General features: G+C 41.3%; 1 protein-coding gene across 2 annotated transcripts in view; it reads left to right on the forward strand.

The window, feature by feature from the left end:
- pcsk5b (proprotein convertase subtilisin/kexin type 5b) overlaps positions 1 to 20391 on the forward strand; it is an 88441-nt gene that overhangs the window by 49083 nt on the left and 18967 nt on the right. For both annotated transcript variants that reach the window (XM_085425646.1, XM_085425644.1), the window contains exons 12-20: positions 4556 to 4744; positions 7710 to 7846; positions 8320 to 8439; positions 8662 to 8764; positions 12003 to 12196; positions 14641 to 14725; positions 17205 to 17308; positions 17430 to 17568; positions 18751 to 18866. In XM_085425646.1, coding sequence (XP_085281772.1) covers positions 4556 to 4744; positions 7710 to 7846; positions 8320 to 8439; positions 8662 to 8764; positions 12003 to 12196; positions 14641 to 14725; positions 17205 to 17308; positions 17430 to 17568; positions 18751 to 18866 — 1187 coding nt within the window. The remainder of the gene's footprint in view (positions 1 to 4555; positions 4745 to 7709; positions 7847 to 8319; positions 8440 to 8661; positions 8765 to 12002; positions 12197 to 14640; positions 14726 to 17204; positions 17309 to 17429; positions 17569 to 18750; positions 18867 to 20391) is intronic.

Genomic DNA, 20391 nt, shown 5'->3' on the forward strand with positions numbered 1-20391 from the left:
CTTTGTAGCAACAGTTTTAAAAGAGCTTTAAAATTTCGCCAATTAAATTAAAAGCTTGGTGTTCCTGCATTAAATAATCATGGATGTCTACTGCTAGGGTGATTTGTTAAAAGAGTATATGTATATGTACAGTTTCTATGACACAAAGGAATCTGATCCCATCTAGTGTCCTCATATACCAACAAGTCTTATTAAATATGCTTTCATTCTGGCTAAGTCAGATTTTGTAAGCTGTTGTGAGAGCCCCTGCCGCCCCCACTCTTTGTTTCAATCTGTTCCCCCCTCTCAGTTGTACTGTCTTTCTATTTTCTTTCTTATTTCTTTCTCTCTCTGGTGTTTTGCACTGGCATGTGTTTCAGAGTGCAGTTGTGCAAGCTGTACCTTGATAGGGGCCAAGCATTAGTTCTGGCAGGGTGGTTCTCACATAAGACCTTTACTATGTGTGTGTGTGTGTGTGTACACACACACGCATACACACACTTGCATAGAGAGAGCCAGGGCTTCACAACTTGTTATTCTTGATGCAGCTGGAAGCCTGAGCTCTGTTCTGTGTTAGGCAGGCTGGCTGAACTTGGGCCCCGAACTGGTTTGCTTTCAGTTGAAGGCTCAGTGGCCAGCGACTGCACCATTATCACTGTCATTCTGTCTGTTCTGCACCAGTGCACAAGCCAGCCCATATGAGGCTTATGTAAAAGTCTAACTCCTGTCGGAGGCTGTTGTGTTAAGCAATCCTTACTGGTGGGTAATGAAGAAATATATGTGCTGTGAATGGGATTAAAGCATTGTTTTTGAACAGAAGTAACACTTCCATTAAGCCACAATAAGAAGAAAGTAAGCAATCACCAGAAACAAAAGGCGTTGTATTGTTTTTTGTTTTTTTTGCTTCTGAAGTGAAGGCAAAACAATCATAAAAGTTTTATCTGTGACACATTTTCAAATCTGGATTCGTCCCAAAAGGAGCGAAACGACCTCCTCCATAAACCCAAGAGTTTGTTTAAAAATAAAGAAAAGACGACAGCAGGCACACATGTGCAGTTAGTTTGCTGCCACATCTCTCTGGGCGTGTATTCTGTGCTTCTAGTGCAACTTGCGACATAAGTGCAGTCATCACCTCACTGCTGTGCTCCCACACACCCTCTGGCTGGCCCCTCTGACCACGTTTGGTAATGTCTGTCTGCAGCTGATCTCAGCACCACTTGGAGTATGCAGCAGGAAAACTGCATGATCCGAGTGCAATCAGACTGGTGGTAATCAGCCGTGCATCTGCTCGGTCCCAGCATGCACGGTTCAGCTATCTGTGCGGTGTCATAGAGCAGAGCTGTTCTGTCGGCTCCAGACTCCCCAGATGTTACCGCTGACCGCTTTCCAAATGGTCATCAAAACGGACATTCAGTGTGTTCACTGTTATTCGCTCCATCTAATCTGCTTCACCACCAACAGTTGTTTCTGTTTTGTACTTTATGTAAAAGTATTTGCGTCAATTAGCTGCTCAGACTTCCATTATGGAAACGCTCAGATAGAGATGAGGGACAAATGGAAAGATTATCGTAGATTATTTTCCTCTCCGCATTCAGGAAAACGTGTGCTGCTCATGTGCTGCTTTTAATTATAAATCGCCGTCGTTCCTTTCTTCACCGCTCTAACCGATGTGAGACAGATTAATTTAACGTACCAGCTCGGGTAATTTAAGCAGCATTTCTCAGCGGAAATCATTACTTTCATCTTGGTGGCCAGTGTTGGCCTTTTGCAAACACATCAGTCACAACAAATTGATGTTTTTTAGCAGTAATTAATAATCAGCAGACCAGCATTAATTACACGGTCTGAACAGCCAAAGCTGATTATTTTTATTAATGAAATAAGCCACTTTGTTACTGTTGTTCTCAATCAATTATCGAGCCAAATGCGAGGAAGTGTCGCTCCTGGAATCGCTTTTGATATCACGGGCTAGTTTGTAATTGCCTCGGGGCAATTTTACTGGCAAAGATGAACATCTGTACCGCATGGCTTCATAACTAGAAAATGTCGTGGTCGTGATTGCAACGCTTAAAACTGAATCTTTCAAAAAAGTTTCCAATATGGAAAGGTTCTCAGAGCATGTGCTGACGAACTGACCGGAGTCTTCACTAAAATCTTCAACCTTTCCTTGTCATCAAACACCGTCCCGCCCTGCCTCAAAACCTCCACCATCATCCCCATCGCCAAGAAGACAGCTGTGGCCAGCCCAAATGACTACAGGCCTGTTGCACTTACGCCCGTAGTGATGAAGTGCTTTGAGAGACTGGTCTGTCAGCACATCAGGGCCGGTCTGCCTCCCACTCTGGACCCCCACCAATTTGCCTACAGGACAAATCGTTCCACCGAGGACGCCATCACCATAGCGCTCCACACTGCGCTGAGTCACCTGGAGCACCGAGGAAGCTATGTGAGAATGCTCTTTCTGGACTTCAGCTCAGCATTCAATCATATCATCCCGGAGATCCTGGTCCAGAAACTGTCTCACCTGGGACTCTCCACCCCCATCTGCCTCTGGATCAAGGACTTCCTGACAAATAGACCACAGTCTGTCAGACTCGGCCCCCACCGGTCCAGCACCATCACACTCAGCACCGGGTCTCCACAAGGATGTGTTTTGAGTCCCCTCCTGTTTACGCTCTACACATCCGACTGCTCCCCTACCCATCTCTCAAACACCATCATAAAGTTCGCGGATGACACCACAGTGGTTGGACTCATCTCAAGGGGGGATGAGTCGGACTACAGAGATGAGGTCAACAGACTGACTGAGTGGTGTTCAGTTAACAACCTCCAACTGAACACCACGACAACTAAAGAACTTATCTTGGACTTCAGGAAGGGCAGAGCAGACCCGGCCCCACTTTACATTCACGGGAGCTGTGTGGAGAGGGTACACTCCATGAGGTTTCTGGGCGTGCAGATATCTGATGACCTCTCCTGGACTGCAAATACTACAGCGGTGGTTAAAAAGGCCCAGCAGCGTCTCCACTTTCTGAGAGTGCTCAGGAGGAACAACCTGGAGGAGAGGCTGCTGGTGACATTTTACAGAGCCACCATAGAGAGCATCCTAACGTACGGCATAACAACATGGTATGCAGGGTGCTCAGCTGCAGACAGGAAAGTACTGCAGAGGGTCATCAACACAGCCCAGAAGATCACTGGCTGCTCTCTGCCCAGCCTGGAGGTCACTGCAAACTCTCGGTACCTCAGCAGAGCTGGCAATATCATCAAGGACCACTCTCACCCCAGCAACCAACTGTTTGAACTATTACCGTCAGGCCGACGGTACAGGTCACATAAAACCAGGACAAACAGATTCAGGGATAGCTTCTTTCCCAGAGCTATCACCGTAGTAAATAAGCACAAAAACAATTGAACCTATTCCATACCGTCACTGTCATTATATTATGCTGCTATTCATACTGTCATTATATTAATGCTGCTATCCTGTATATATTGTACATACTATTGTTTGAGTACTTACGATTGTTTTTTTTGTACTTTTTATATTTTACATTTATATTTATTATTGAAACTTGCACCAAGGGAGTGGCACTCCAATTTCGTTGTACTCTGTACAATGACAATAAAGGCTATTCTATTCTATTCAATATATAATCAAACAACAGAACTCAATGGCTGTTCTCTCAACCCCCTCCAGCCTGCAAGAAATTATTTTAGTAACTCATTTTTGTAATGTTTTGAAGAAAGTGTAATGTTTTAGTTTCCAGTGAGTAAACGCTGCATGTAATCCATTGGCAGCAGTGAGCTGATGTGTTAAGTTGGCTCAGCTGCTCCATGTGTGACTCCTTTTCTCCAAAGTGTTGCGCTGGCAAGATGGTTTTCATTGTCCCCTCTTGTGGACTCGTCCAGGTTTTGGTGCTGTATCGCTGCTCTATTAAATCATAGCACAGATGTTATTCAAGGGGCCATTAGATGTTTATGTTGGCTGCTCGGTGAGCTTTCTGCTGCTGAGCCGTGCATAGCAGACCGAACAAATAATGTTCTTTGTCTTTCTTATCGTGTTCAGGTTCTTGGTTTCTTTGGCAGAGTGAGGTTCAAGAAATGAGAAATATTAATATGGACTTTTTTCTCTCTCTCTTTTTTTGCATGCCCTTTGGTTTTCGGAGGTTAAATCAAAAGAAGTGAAGTGAAACTTTATAATTACATTAATTGTGTCATGGCAATTAGAGCCGTATCGCTATGGAGACGGCCACAGTCTAAGGTTTAAAATGCCTCAGTTCATGTAGAGTGATATTGGGCAGATAAATCCTGCACATCCCTTGCAGAGAAAATAACTGTCAGTATGGTAAGAGAGACGCCACAGCTGCAAGTTTATATTATTATTTTATATATTGTGTATATTTTTTTATTGGAGCTTTTTTGTGATAGTGGTACTTGTTCACTGCTGTCCTTGCTGTGACCACATCATTTCCTCTGGGAATAACAAAGTTTTCTGATTCTGAAAAACTTAAAGTGGTTAAACTGTGCTGCAGCATGTTGGTTCTTTTGATGTTTACACTCTGTTTTCCTCCAGAACCATCCGTCCAGAGCACGTGGTTCGGTCCGTGTACAAGGCGACAGGATGCACTGACAACCCCAACCATCACGTGATCTACCTGGAGCATGTGGTCGTACGCATCACGATTACACACCCTCGCCGTGGGGACCTGTCAATCAACCTGACTTCACCCTCAGGGACAAAGTCTCAGCTGCTTGCCAACAGGTACAGAAGCTACTGTGAATGATCTTTTTCAAAGGTTCAGCTTCATGAACTTGAAATAAAAGATCACTTTTTTCACTTTCTTTTTATGTATTTTTTTTAAATTTAGTTTTTTTTTAAAAAATGCATGCATGTGTATATTATACATTGCCAAACCAACGCCTTTGAGAATAATTTTTGGTAGCCCAGCGGGTTTGTGCCGTTCCATCTAAGGAAGAATAGCTGACCTTAATCTGTTTAATATTTGGGTTAGGGATTTATTTATAAAGCATATTGTCATGACAGAGGAGTCTAACAGGGGTTTATATGTTAGCGATAAATCTACATCGGTACCTAATAATTGCAATTCCTTCTGAAACCATATATATATATATATATATATATATATATATATATATATATATATATATATATAGATAGAGAGAGAGAGAGAGAGAGAGAGAGAGAGAGATAGAGAGAGAGAGAGAGATAGAGAGAGAGAGAGAGAGAGAGAGAGAGAGAGAGAGAGAGAGAGAGAGAGAGAGAGAGAGAGAGAGAGAGAGAGAGAGAGAGAGAGAGAGAGAGAGAGAGAGAGAGAGAGAGAGAGAGAGAGAGAGAGAGAGAGAGAGAGAGAGAGAGAGAGAGAGAGAGAGAGAGAGAGAGAGAGAGAGAGAGAGAGAGAGAGAGAGAGAGAGAGAGAGAGAGAGAGAGAGAGAGAGAGAGAGAGAGAGAGAGAGAGAGAGAGAGAGAGAGAGAGAGAGAGAGAGAGAGAGAGAGAGAGAGAGAGAGAGAGAGAGAGAGAGAGAGAGAGAGAGAGAGATAGATAGATAGATAGATAGATAGATAGATAGATAGATAGATAGATAGATAGATAGATAGATAGATAGATAGATAGATAGATAGATAGATAGATAGATAGATAGATAGATAGATAGATATATATATATATATATATATATATATAGATATATAGATAGCTTGAAGCTACGTTGATCTTATAGGACTCAATTGTATAATTTAAACTCTTCAGAAAAAAACTTGCTCAATCCACCAGTTTTTCTGACTCATGCCTGCCACGTCCTTTCATATAGTTGCATGTTTATCTGAATATGTCCAAAGTCCACTTACTACAACCAAAGAGCATGTAGTTGAGTGCCACAACAGACAGGAACAGCTTGAAGTTTGTGTGATGATGATGAGGGCTGCCAGTGCCAGAGTATTTCTATTAAAAAGAAAATTAATTTGAATATGAATGAAAATCAAATTAAACTCCTTACCTAACAGCAGTATCTGCAACTTCTATGGGCTGAAGTACACTGTTTCTGATCTTCAGTTATTAATTCTTATATCTGTTTATTTTCTATTAAATTAATACCATCGCCGGACTTTAGGTCAGCTAAGACCTCTTTTTCATTGGTCTGCTGTGGAGTACTCCCCACAGTTTGTCTGGTTAATTTAGGAAAAATATGATCAACTGACAACAGATGGGAATGTGTTAAGATAATAAAAAAAATCATGTGGTTTATGTGAAAAACAGCTGCTCTCCCTTCAAAAAGCAAAGCAACCCTCAGCCCATCATACAGTCCTCATCACTTAACTGTAATATATTCATGGTTTTATCCCATCTTTGGTCGTTATTGTTGGCTCTAAGACCTCAAGCTGAAGCTTGGTGTTTACCATCTACAGTTTACCTGCAGTTGAACAGTGGCAAATATATCACTTCAATAGGAACACCCGCTCAGCCGCTTGTTAAAACAAATATCGAATATCAGGTAATCAAATGGCGACAACTGGGTGCATTTAGGCATGTATACAAGAGCAAGACGACCTGCTGAAGTTCAAATTGAACATCAGAATGGGGAATAAAGGTGCCTTTGACCGTAGCATGGTTGTTTGTGGCAGTCTGAGTATTTCAGAAACTGATCTGATCATCTGGAATTTTTCCCACGCAACCATCTCTAGGGCTTACAGAGAATGGTCTGAAAAAGAGAAAATATCCAGTGAGTGGGAGCTCTTTGAGAGAACTGCCTTCCTAAGGTCATAGGAAGGTAGCAGCAACTCGAATAACCGCTCGTTACAACCATAATATGCAGAAGGGCATCTGTGAATGTACAGCACATTGAACCTTGATGCATATGGGCTGCAGCAGCAGAAGACCACACTGTGTGCCACTACTGTCAGATAAAAATGGGAAATTGAAGCTGGATCAAAATAGGAAAGCAGTAGATTGGTCGGCAACATTTGGAAAAATGTTGCCTGATCTGATGAGTCTCAATTTCTCTTTGACTTAGAGTAGGGTCAGAATTTGGAATGCAAATGGATCATTCTGCTTTGTAATAATGGTTCAACCTCAGGTTCTTAACTTTGGACCCCTGGGTACCAACTGAGCATCATTTAAACACCACATGCCTATTGGTTTATGACCACAGCGTACCATCTATCCAGCTTACAACAGAATAATGTCACAAAGCATAAATCCTCTTGAACCAGTTTCTTCTATGTGACAGTGTATTAACTACACTCAAATGCCCTCAATGGTCCTCAATCCAACAGGACACCTTTGGCATGCGGTAGAACAAGAGATTCACATCAGTCAACCAATCAGCAGCATCTGTGTGATGCTATCAAGTCAGTATGGACCAATATCTCTAAGGAATGTTTCCAACAGCTTGTTGAATCTGTGCCACGATGGCAAAAGAAGGTCCAATCCAGTACTAGCAAGGTGTAACAAATAAAGTGGCCACTGAGTTTATGTTTACAACACTTTATCAACAGTTTTTGCTCATAAAAAGTGAATCAGCATCTTCCAACCAATCAGAATTCAGAGTTTTCACAGGTTTACTTAGCCTCTAGTAAATCTCAGTACTGTACACTGCGCATAGCTCATTAAAGGCTCTGATTGTTTGCTCTTGTATTTGCAGTGTTTGAAACACTTCCTCATCCGATAAGTGTCTGTGTGTTTGTAACTGTGTGTACTTCTGATGCACAGGTTGTTTGATCACTCCATGGAGGGTTTTAAGAACTGGGAGTTTATGACCACCCACTGCTGGGGAGAGAAGGCAGCTGGCGACTGGGTCCTAGAAATCTATGACTCACCTTCACAACTTCGCAGCCAGAAAGTGCCTGGTATGACAGTGTGAATAGTTTCTTTAACTGAATCATGTTGTATTCATTTTTTTTTTTTTACATTGATTTTTATGTTATGGCAACAGAAGAAGCAGAAGAGCCATTAACTTTCTCTGGAATAGGTAAAGTGCCATCAGGGCCATGCATGTTGCTCGGGAAGCCGTGAATTTTGTAACTGAAATTACCCACTAATTTACTGTCTCAGATGAAGAGTAGTAGGTTCTTAAAAGCTGTTACATCAGTCACTGTAATGCCATATAAACTACCTAGCTTTCCTTGGGTATCATTAAAACGTTTCGCGGTGGTTTCTGAAAATGCAGGGCGTAAAAATGTAGTCGGGTTTATAGTGTGACCTGATTATACCAGTAACTCTACAATATAAATATGAGAACACCCCAATTTACCCACCGCAAGGAGATAACGAAATGCCTCTATTTAGGATAACTTTTATAAATGTCATCTTGTCTTTTCAGGCAAGCTAAAGGAGTGGTCACTGGTGCTGTATGGCACCTCTGTGCACCCGTACTCAACTGGGCACATAGATAAGCCTCAGTTTGCAGACCTTGATGAGGAATTCCCAGAGGAGTACCCTGGTAAGTGATAAATCCATTGCCGCCCACAGCAGGGTTGGTGACAATAGCAGCCTTTAGTAACATATTTGTCATTGCCTTTTTTTACTTCCCTGCTGTTGTGTCAAAATATTAGTATTGTAGTTTGTGATTTAAGGGTACTTTTGAAGTGCAATCAGTTAAAATAGATCATTTTAAGAGGCTATAAGACTTGAAACCCCTTTTTCTTTCTGTATTTGAATCCAGGCCCCTGTGACTCTGAATGCAGTGAGAATGGCTGTTGGGGTCCTGGACCCCACCACTGCATTAACTGCCTTCATTACTTCCTCAAGTTCAAGAACAACACCAGGTCAGACTGCTTTAGATTGTCAGAAGTTATATTGCTCCTTGAGTGTATACATCTACTCAAAATCAAACCTTCAGAATCGAACTGTATCACTCTTTGTTTTACGCCACTTGACTTTCTGCCAGAAAAGCTTTACATGGTGTGCTTTAGCCTTGTGTAGTACTGGCTCATCACAGCAAGAAGGTCCTGGGTCCAGAATAGGGATTTACTTTTTGTGTTGACTCTGTTGCTGTCCCCCTCCACATGTAGGTTTTCTCTGGGTACTCCAGCTTTCTCCCACAGTGCAAACACATGCATCACGTGGCATTTCTAAATTAGCTAAGGTGTCAATCTGGGTGTAAATGGTTGTCTGTCTGTTAGGACAGTAGAGTCCTTGCAATTTGGAAAAAAATGGATGATTGCAGAGTCAGCCGTATTCGACTGCAGTCACTCTCAGGCAAATTGGTGAAGGTTTGCAAATACTTTGCTACATGTTGCAGTAAGTCTCCACCGATGAGTGTAACATGTCCACACGTGTCTCTTTGCACTCACGGATTCGACCCAAGTGGTTGCCATCTAGTTATAGTCTGGTTATACATTCTCCTTAAATGTGAAAGAACCCTAGTTCGAGACCGGGAGGAGACAAGAACCCAGCCTCAGTGACTTCACGGGCTTGTATGCTCCTAGTGCCAGACCCAAGCACAGATAAATGAGAGTATCGAGGGTGGAAGGCCAGCCACTATAAAATCTGTGCTAAGTCAGACGTATCGAACTATCCACTGTGGCAACAACCTCATGCTAAATAGGAGAGCAGTGGAAAAGTGCCTTACTGTTGGGTTTTCTTCTTAGATTTTTTTTTAACAAAGAAGATAAAAGATTTCAACACATGAATAAACAAAACTAATCACAGACTAAAAAACAAATGATTGAATGATTGTCCTGGCAAAACTTTTATTCCTTTATGTTCTTCGTTGTAGAATTAGGAGCTAGAACTACTTGGATCAGCTCAAACCCTATGACCCACAATGCCAAAAAAAATCTTGTTTAATGAACTCCAACAGAGCCATTTGAGCCATCTCCTTTGTTAATTTAAAGGCAACACATGGAAAACCCATGTCTGGCCCAGCAGTTGCTTCGTCTTTTGATCGTTTTTAGGAGTAAGAGGTCCAATGAGCAGACGGATCAATATTAGCTGAGGGGCTTTCAATCAGATAGTTTTCCAAAGGTAAAGTGAACATTGGTGCATACAAATCCCTCGATCTGTAGACTTAACCAGCCGAAGGCAACATTTCAGTTGTTTACATACCTCAGAGAAACATCTGTTCGCCAGCCTGTTTTGTGTGATTGGGTTTGATCATTAGGAAACCTACAGAAATTTAACATCTGCGTTTATTTTTAGTGCATTTTATTTATTTATTTTCATGTGAATCCAGAAAAAGAGTGTTTCTACGTTTTGACAAGTAAATCTGAGAGAGAAAAACAAGAACTGAGAACTGGCTACTGAGTTTTTGGAAGCTTTGCATTGCACTGTGCTTTATATAAGGAGACTGTTACATGGTGAGCTTGGAAACTTTCCTGATGGTGGCCTGATTAATTACACCACGTCAGTCTGATAAGAGAAACGCTGTCAGTCACGGTGTGTCCTGTTTGTCCTTTCCCCTTCTTAATTGTGTGTATACAAGCCCGTGTGTGACTGTAAATTTGTGCATGTGTCTACATTTTGTGCTTGCCCCCCGGGATCAAAGTCTGTAGTAATTGCCTTTGTGTCGGCCTGTCTCTGGTCTAATAAAAGACAGGCCGATGCAGGTGCATGAGAATGTGCAAGCTTAGGTGCTGCCTTATCATTAGCTCACTTTAGAGGTGTGCTGCCCTTTTCTGCCACCACAGGGAGCAATTGATGAATGAAGATTGGAGGAAGGAGGAGGGGTGGCAGCAGCGTCTAGTCATCAGATAATTACATCCCTACATGCGTGTTTGATGCTTCACATACACCAAAGGATGTGGGGGTCTTTGGAATTTCTTTTTATGTATTTTTGAGTTTGATTCTCAGGGTAAACTATCAGCTTGTAAATAGTAATCGATTACATTTTAAAAACATTTTCTTAGGTTCTGAGAGAACTATCGGTGTTTGTTGAGGGATAATAATATGCAAATATTTGTAACCGTTTATAAAGTACACATTTGAATTTAGATCTGTTAGCTTTGTTGGCATGTACAGGGGGCCAACATTTTGAATGCGCACCCTTCTGGCTTTCCAAATTTCTTGCCTAAATTCAGGTTTGAATTTCAAAGTTCCCTTCTATTGTCTTCTACATGTTTAATCAGTGTGTCGGAGACAAAATAAGGTTTGAAGTTTTAATTGGTGTCCTGGGTTTAGAGGTTACACTACAGTACATGCTGTTGTTACAAAAGATATTTTTTTCTTTTTATATAACCATTTCAGCAAACCAGGCATGTATTTAAGTTGGAGGATAGAAGCATGTCTTTTGTACTTACACACGTGCAGTGTGTGTTTTTTGGCAGAAGGTGCACGCTTGTGTGTGCGGTTTTTTTTTTTGTTTTTTTTTTTGCTCTTTAGCTCTATGGAGGTCATTACTTCAGGATGTGAGCTCGGGTTAAAATGATGGGGTGCTAAGGAGCTGTGAAGTTATTCAGTAGATGTTGGCCTGTTCGTTGTGTAAAACCTGCACGCACACATTTATTTTTGCATTACTTCACAGATATTTTATTGCATTTTAGATCATATTTGCTGCAGAGATTATGTATTTATTTATTTTTTACATTTCGGTCTTTGGTTTTGATTTGGTCTTCACTGGTCTGCTGCTGAAGAACGCTGTCCTTCAGAGGAAACTACAGCCTCAATAAATCTTTAAGAAAAATGTGCTATAGATTTTTTTTTTTACATGCTTTCATGACACCTTTTTTTCCATTCTTCATTTTTTTTATACTAAGTCTTCCTGTTTTGTATCCAAAGAAGTTCTTTTAAAAAAAAGCTTTGATGTTTTGAGCTCCACCTGAGTGTTAAACTTGCATAAACATGTTTCCGAGTGTAACTGTTCACTTATTTTGCGCAGCGTTGACTAATCAATCTGAAAATTACAACCTTTGTATAAGGTTGTAATTTTTTTTTTCCCTCACCTTTTTTTTGTTGTCTTTATATTTGTCTTCAAAACCTCCAAAATGACATGTTCCATCTCAAGGAGGTTATCCTAATGCTCTAAATGTAAATACTTTTCCTGTCTTCAATGACTTTTCTTTCCAGGATGTGTGTATCGGAGTGCCCCAGTGGATTTTTCCGTGATGATAGGAAACGTTGCAAGAAGTGCTCCTCCTCTTGTGAGACCTGTGTTGGTAGTCGTAGTGACCAGTGCACCACATGCAGGAGTGGTTTTAACCTCATCGAGGGCTCCCACACGTGCGTCGCCAACTGTCCTGACGGCTTCTACCTCGACAGCGGTAGGTTTCCCCGCAGGTCACACCGGGTTTGTCATGGCTAACCTCTGGGTCTGAAAAGTAAAGCTACTGCAGAAGTGCCATATCCTGCATATTTTTTGACACCCAACAGGGGGCGACTCCCTAAGTAAAAAAACATCCCGACGGGTTTATGGTCTCAGTCGCTAGTTTTAGATTTTATTTAAGAAAACACATTGTTTGTTTCGTAGAATAATAATGGATTGGATTTATATAGCGCTTTTCGGGGCCCTCAAAGCACTTTACAATTCCACTATTCATTCACTCTCACATTCATACACTGGTGGAGGCAGCTACAGTTGTAGCCACAGCTGCCCTGGGGCAGACTGACAGAAGCGAGGCTGCCATATCGCGCCATCGGCCACTCTGGCCAACACCAGTAGGCGGCAGGTGAAGTGTCTTGCCCAAGGACACAACGACCGAGACTGTCCGAGCCGGGGCTTGAACCGGCAACCTTCCGGTTACAAGACAAACTGCCAACTCTTTGAGCCACGAACGCCCCGAATAAACATTAGAGTAACATAAACGAGAAGCAGGGAATGTGTTATAATATATTACTGTTTCTCACTCAGATCTATGCTTCACTCGGTTTCAAAACGTCAGGTTTTTTTAAACCAATTAGTCACATCACGGTGGCTGTGCATTTCTTATTTACAGGCTGTCACACAGTTTTGTTATAAGTTTCTTGGGACTTCAGTTGTGTTTCTGTTGTGCACTTGTTTTCTTAAAATGCCAAAATCTCACTGTTATTCTCCGTGTCCACTGCACAATCATCTGTGCCTGAAGTTCCTTAGATTACGACTGTAGAGAAATACACTGCCATTTGTAAATGGTGGAGGAGGTTTCTAAAAACCTCCACCCTTAGCAGTAACTATCACCAGTCTGCTTTCATTCACCACACCAGAATGATGCCATTGTACCCTTGAGGTAATGTCTAGCCGCTTGTTTATTGTAATGCACTTGCTGATTCAAGCTGAACTGAAAAGTTTGTGGTAGTGAACCGTTTGGCTACGTCAAATTAAAGTGGAATAAAACATGAAATAAAGCAGATCTGCAGGAAGATTATGCTTGGATTAGGTTTACAATCATTTTTCCTTTCTTTTTTTTCTTCCTGTGTTAAATTCTGGCATGTAAAGTATTCAGTAGTGCAGTAGTATTCACAGAAAGTATGCGCTTTACGGGTTCAGAATTTTTGCCAGTGTTTTTTTTTTTTTTTTTTTTTTTTTTTTTGTTAATAAAAACAAACCAGAAATGAGAGACTGACACTATGTATATATTATAATTATGTCTTTGTATTTGCCAGGATAGTGTGTAAGCCCTGGCAGCTCTGAGAGTCTCTGGCAGCAGATCTGAGATATTCTGATGCAAGTTTAATCATAACATTTTAACAGGCCAAGATGTAGTGGGTACATTTTCCCTTTTGGAATGGCAGCATAGCCGAGGGTTTTTTGGTTGTTGTTGTTTTTTTTTAAATAAGAAAACTGGAGTTTATTTTCTTTTTAACATTCTGACAGCAACGTTGGCATTATTTTGTTACCATATCACGGATAAACCAATGTAAGCTAGGCTCGCTGTGCTATTGATGTTAAAATTAGTGCATATATACTAAATGACAAAGCGTTTGACCAGGATTGTACTATTTATTGTGGTTTCACTAAATCTTTTCTAATCATTAATCATTTTGTGAATTGTTTAAAATGCAAAAATATTCAAGAAACCCTGATATAACATGGAGAAGGGTAGAAATCAGCAGCAGATGGTTTTTATACCCATTTTAAAAACCCTACAATTTCTAAAGAATTTATATTGATTGATGAGCCAAATTACACTCTAATGTTCACCTGAGCCAAAATGCCACAACAACATATCGTCCAACTTTTCTTGGAAACCAGTCCGTAGCCTGCTCATGTCCTTCCTTCATCCTGTAAGGATTCCTAAAAATCCAAAAAATCCAACCAGCATTCTTACTTACAGTCTCCTCGTCCTTTCAGGGAATGATAAAACATGTTATTAGCATAACTTTTTGGCAATCACCATTGCTACAGAGGAGTCCATGTGCTTTGTGTCAAAGCGTGTCATTGACTTTAGTCTGCCTTTTGAAATATTCATCCAGATTCCCATCCTCCCTCAACACTATAATCTTCTTTCAGCCCCACAGAACCTTTCACCCCTCATCTCGCTATCTCGATTTCCTCCTCTTTTTTTTTTTTTCCTTTTTTGTCCTTTTTGCCTCTTCTTCTCAATATTCTCTCATAACTTTACTCGCTGGTCTTCCTCACACATTCGACTCCAACTGATACTCTTCATCACTCTTTCCCCTCTATTCCCCTGCTGTTTTTTTTTTTTTTTTTTTTTTTTTTTTTTAATGCAACCAGACTTCTGGTTCCTATTATGTGCTGTGTATGACTCGCGCACTGTGTGTCTTCCAGATTCCAACATTTTTAGGCGATGTCAGGAGAACTGTAAGAAGTGTACAGCCTCCAATATCTGCACAGAATGTAAACCTGGGATGAGGTAAGATGGGTGCCACGTTGAGCAATTCCTGACTAGAGTCACTGATTATAGTTTAAAGCATTAATCATTTTCACAAACAGCACAGCCTTGAACTTTTTTTAGTCATCACGTGAAAGAGGTGCATATGAAAAGTCAATGTAGCACTGTGCAAAATGTGTTCGTGTTAGACCACCCACCATTCCTTTACGTCTTGCTTTCTCACTCATTATCAGTCCAGGCCTTGTACTGACCATTTTCAGAAGAATGATTGTTGTTGTTGTTTAAAGCCACCTAATATTGACCTATGAGCAGTGATGGGAATAACGGCGTTACAAGTAACGGCGTTACAAGTCGATCCGTCTACTGTTTACTGTAGCCTCATTGGAATTGGTCTGAGTGGAAGGGTGGCTGTCAAGAAGCCAAGTTTTTTAACCAGCCAGGTATGACATATTACACAAGAACTGGATTCGAAATCAGTGGTTTATGGGGTGATGAATCCAATTAACTTTTTGCTTCAGATTGTTGCCAATATGTATGGAGGATGCCTAGAGAGAGGTAGGACACAAATGTCTACAGCCATCTATAAAACATGGTGACATTGATGCATTTTCATTGCTGGAGATCTTATCAAAACTGATTTAATTTCAAACATGGACTAGCATCAGATTTTGACTCACAATGCAATACGAAGTGTAAAGCATCTAATTGGCAGTAAATGTATTTTTCAGCATGACAATGATCCCAAACACACTGCCAGTGCAGTAAAAGGTTAGCTGTGTAGAGAAAAACACAGTAATGAAACAGTATGGGATCATCTCGACAGAGAATAGAACAAATGCCAGCCAACATCCAAAGAAGAGCTTTAAATGTCCTTCAAGAAACCAGGAGAACTATTCCTAAAAACGACTTAAATTACAAGAAATCCTGCCTTGCGTTTTTCGTGACGGTTGTGCTTTGGCTGTAAGATGTTGGGCAGTAGGAGAGTGTTGTGATGTTTTGTGAGAATCTCTGACAATCAGATGTGAACATCAACTTCTTTTAGAAAATGGTCAGTTGCATGACTGTCAGAAAGTAAACAGGACTCAACTTCTGTCTTAAGTGCTTTTAAATTATCATCTGACTAATCAGGTTTTAATGTATGAGGTACTGCAACAGGAAAAGATTGGTCTGAAAACCTCCAAATTTTGCCCCTCATTGCAAACAGTTGGATGTTTTTTGTCACCATCGTTGAGTCTGTTTATATAACATTCACATTTAAATGTGGTCAGAAAATCGTACAAACTAGCTGGTCTCAAACACACTGCTCAGTTAAAGCTTTTTCACCCGTTCTTACACTCTTGCTCAGTGATGCTTCAACAGGAACAGCCACTGAACTGCTGTGATTATTGGACAACTCGCTTTAACTCCTGAACCGCAAGTGGGTTGTGGTTCATTATACATGGACCGCTTCTACAATATGTATCATATGAAGGGCTTTGTGCTTTGATAAGCCTTGAACATAAAATTTGACGTAGATTTCCCCCCCAAATATCACTGTTGTGGTTCCAGGATAAAAACCTTTTGTGCTCATTGACTGTAATGTTGCAGAAGTGCTGCCATTTTATTCCAGAACATTGTATACTTTGTGGTTTGTACAGTGAACCGGTGAAACGAGGGTTTCCCAACTTTTATCCACTTGGGATCCATATTGAGTAAACTGATAGTTATCCAGTGTGGTCAGTGGCTTATTAAAGCCCACATATGCTTGTGTAATGTGGAGACCCAAAGGAAGAGGATCTGTTTTGCGTTGTAATCCTTACTTTGAAGAGGCTATGATCTGAACCGTTTACCCAGCCATTGAGACATGGTTCAGTTCATCATTTGGCCACTTCCACAGGAGCCTCTTCAAAATGACCCAGCTGCATTTGACCTGACTGAGGATAGTTTCTAAAGTGCTGGAATTCCAGCTAGGTCAGGAAAGAAACACTTGTGAAGTGTTTAAACATACTGTGGTCTTGAACCCAACTTTTAAGTGCATAGTGTTGCCAGAGGTGGAGGTGGGGAGGGACACTTGTAGGCCATAATTTCCTCTGAACGCCTCAGAGACCACAGAAACACACACATACACGCGCAGACACACACAGTCTCTCCTCTTCCACTTAGTCCACCATTAATGCTCAGTTAGGAGTCGGAGAGGAAGACGGGACCAGACGAAATTGTTTCTGGGAAACCTAAGCTAACGCGGACCAGCTGTTTTTCAGCTTAGCAAAGCTCACCAACCTGTCCTCACTGTGACTCCACAGAGCCGACTTTGTAACCTCCAAACCTGCTACATATCTGACCTCTTCTCCACCATCTGCCACCTTTAAAATCAATGCAAAAGTCAGAAGCATGTTGTTTTGATGCACACTGCATCCACACAAAGGAAAACATGAGGCTTTTTAATGTCCGGTGATTTTACTGCAGGATGTTCTGGTTTTACTTTAAAGTTACGAGTGCCTTGTTTCGCTTCACTTTCCAGCCTTCAGGCAAACAAGTGTCAGATGACCTGTGACGCCGGGACTTACTACAACGGCCACAGAAGGACCTGCGAACCATGTCACCGGGCCTGTGCCACCTGCGCAGGTAGGAAGCAATGCTTGCAGGATTACATTTGTAATGTGCAGTAAATCTGTGCGTTTTAAAGACACGATCAACATTTTCTATTCGCCAGTGTAACGCTCAAAAATGCATTTGTGTCTTGCAGGCACAGGAGTCGAGGCGTGCACAAAGTGTGCAGACGGCTACTTACTTGAGGATTGGCGGTGTGTTTTAACATGCAGTCCTAGCTACTACCTGTCAGAGCAGACCTCAGACAACGGGCAGGTGCAGAGGTCCTGTAAGAAGTGAGTCAGCACACCTGCCAACACCTCTACGCCACGGTGAAAAGGGGTGGTGTGGGGGGACAACTTTCCAGTCTGTAGAGATAAACAAGGAAGTTTCTTTTGCTAGTGCAAGTGCAAATTTCCAACTTAAACCTAACTTTAGCCTCCGCTGTTATTTTCTTATTTCTCTCCCTGCTCTGTGCATTTCTGGTTTCTGAGCTGGCAGCCTGAAGATGGGCACCTACATCTGATGAAATCAAAACTCGGCTGCACTACACCTGTATTTAAAAATTCAAACGGGGTAATTCAGCAAAATTGCAATCAGTCACTGATGACAGTAAAAGTAAATGAGAACAGAAAGCCTGCAATGAAGGACTTCCCAGTAAACCACAGTCACAGAGCCAGTCAGCGCTGACATTTGGTGCCGTCATTGTTTTGTTGTCTTTAAGCTGTGTGAGCTTTTCCCACAGACGGCTCTGTTGAGTCACCCTTCGCTAATGTTAACCTGAATGAGGACGGAAAGAACACGTAAACATAATCATATCCCCATGATTGACAATGGTTTGATGACTACTTTGCTAGTTGAAACTCATCCACAGCGTCAGACATCTTGTCTGTTCCTCTTATGGCCTTACCTCCCTGCTATGTTCCCTTCCCGTCTTGAATTATTTATTGCCCACTTGACCCTTTTACCGTACTGGATTCCTTCATGCTCAGCTTCAGATTTGTCTCAGAAAGTGATGTTTTCACACTAGCGGGATGATAAATGTGATAACTGTGTCTAACACTTGCTCCTAAAGGATTGCTTCAGGTATCTTCTCCTCCAGATTTTCTGTGTTCAGAAATTTGGCACATTTGCAGACACCGCTCACCAGCAGAAACCGAATAGGCCAATAATATTACATATAAGAAAAGTAAGAGAATAAATAAGAGAGTCTACATAAATTACAGCTTTTTTTCCCATTTTTGTAAAGGTCTAATACTGCAGTATAATATATGCGTCAGGGTTGTTTTCTGCTATTAATATAGTCATACCTTTTAATAGTTCTGGTGTTTGTAGACTGACAAAGTTGAAATGTGAGCTCTAACAGGTGTCATTCATCACTGCCTTTATAGCGATCGATTTACTTCCGATTTTGGCGTGCAGGAATAAAGTTTGTGCTGCCTTGACTAGCATCTAATTCCTCACGCACCCTTCGGCAGGTGTGACAGTAGCTGCTATGAGTGCTTGGGGCCCGGGGAAAGAAACTGCAGCAGCTGCAACAGTGGTTACAATCTGGAGGCAGGAGCCTGCGTGGTGAGCACCATCTGCAAAGATGGTGAGTTGTCAGCTTTCTTATCAATACCATGATCTGGATAGTTGTTTATTATTTGGAATGGTTTTTATTTGGCCCACAGGTGAAGTAGTTTGACAAAGAAAATGATTCACTTGCGGCCATTTTTAAGAAATTTGAACTCTGAACTAACACGTTAAATGAAACCGCTCACTGCTGTAGCTCCTAACCAACAAAGCTGTGCTTTTAGCTTCTGTGCTCTACATCCATGTCCTGCATGTCACTAATATAAAACCTCTCTGGGACTACGTGCTCACACGTTTCTATCATATGACATTAACACAGTGCTTTCCTGGGTTCCTGAACTTTGTTGGATCGCATGGGCAGAAAAGATTGTTGAGTATCTACTTATGCGCTCTTTTATGTTTTCCTTTGTATTTCTTGTGCTCCATGTTGGGGTCATTCATTCTCAGCAACACGCAATCCTGTTTGAGGGATTTCCTGAGATTTGGCACGAATGTTCACTTCGGCCTCCAATATCTAAATCTTCTAAGTCTTGCACTAGTTTACTGTGACCTCACAAATACATTTTGGTAATAACTCGAGAAATCATGTGTTTATTATGGCTTAAGTTTAGAAAACTGTCCAACAAGATAAAATGCTGAAGTGGTAATATTTTTCATTGAGATCTTAAAGGTCTAGATGAAAAATATTGGCCCGCGTTACCATTGTTTAATGCCATAACTCAAGGGGGTGGATTGTGACCATAACTGTTCAGTTGCTAAACATTATTAAATCCCTTCCAAGTCTTCATTGATATATTTTTATATTTATTTAAATATTCTGCTCAATCTTCTCCTGCCTTACGTTGTGTTCTCCATTTTCTGTCATCCACGCCTTGTGGCTTCTCCTCCCCAAATTGAGCATGCTCTGCTGATGCTCTTCTAAATGCAAACATTCCCTTTCTTTCGTTATTATTTTTTCTTTCCCCCCACTAACCCCTCTGATGTGATGGTCTGATTATGAGGCTTTGAATAAATCCTGTGATTTTCTGCTCTAGCCGTGACCTTCTATTTAAAATGAACCCTTGGCCACGAAGTCTCGGTTTGTGATGAGATAAAGCTCCGAGGATAAAATATCTTTACTGCGTGACCTTTCTGTTAATGATGAGGACTTTAAGTGCACACTCAGTCTGTTTCCTGTCTTCCTAAACCCCCACCCTCCGCTCCAGCTTCTTACTGGTGACGTTTTGATTTGCAGCTCCGATGTGAACTGCTGTTGAGTTGTGAAAGAATTGGCTCACAGGATTTACAGACTGGCGGTCCACTTGTTGTCCCCTTTTTTTTGTTGTTGTGCAAAATGAAACCACGTTGTGAATTTCAAAAATCTTCAATTTTCTAATTGTGTGACGTTTGTTTTGTTTTCTCTCTCTCTCTCTCTGTCTCTCTTTTCTCTCTCTTTTTTCCTTCCTGAATCTGATTCCCCTCTCTCCTGACATGGATTGAAATCACTCCACCGGACTGCAATAATTTTCCTCCTCGATGAACACCACCTGTGATTGGATTAAACA

The sequence above is a fragment of the Rhamphochromis longiceps genome, linkage group LG12 (assembly GCF_057381845.1).
Source record: "Rhamphochromis longiceps isolate RC_006_pf linkage group LG12, R_longiceps_female_GT1.1, whole genome shotgun sequence".
NCBI classification, from domain to species: Eukaryota; Metazoa; Chordata; class Actinopteri; order Cichliformes; family Cichlidae; genus Rhamphochromis; species Rhamphochromis longiceps.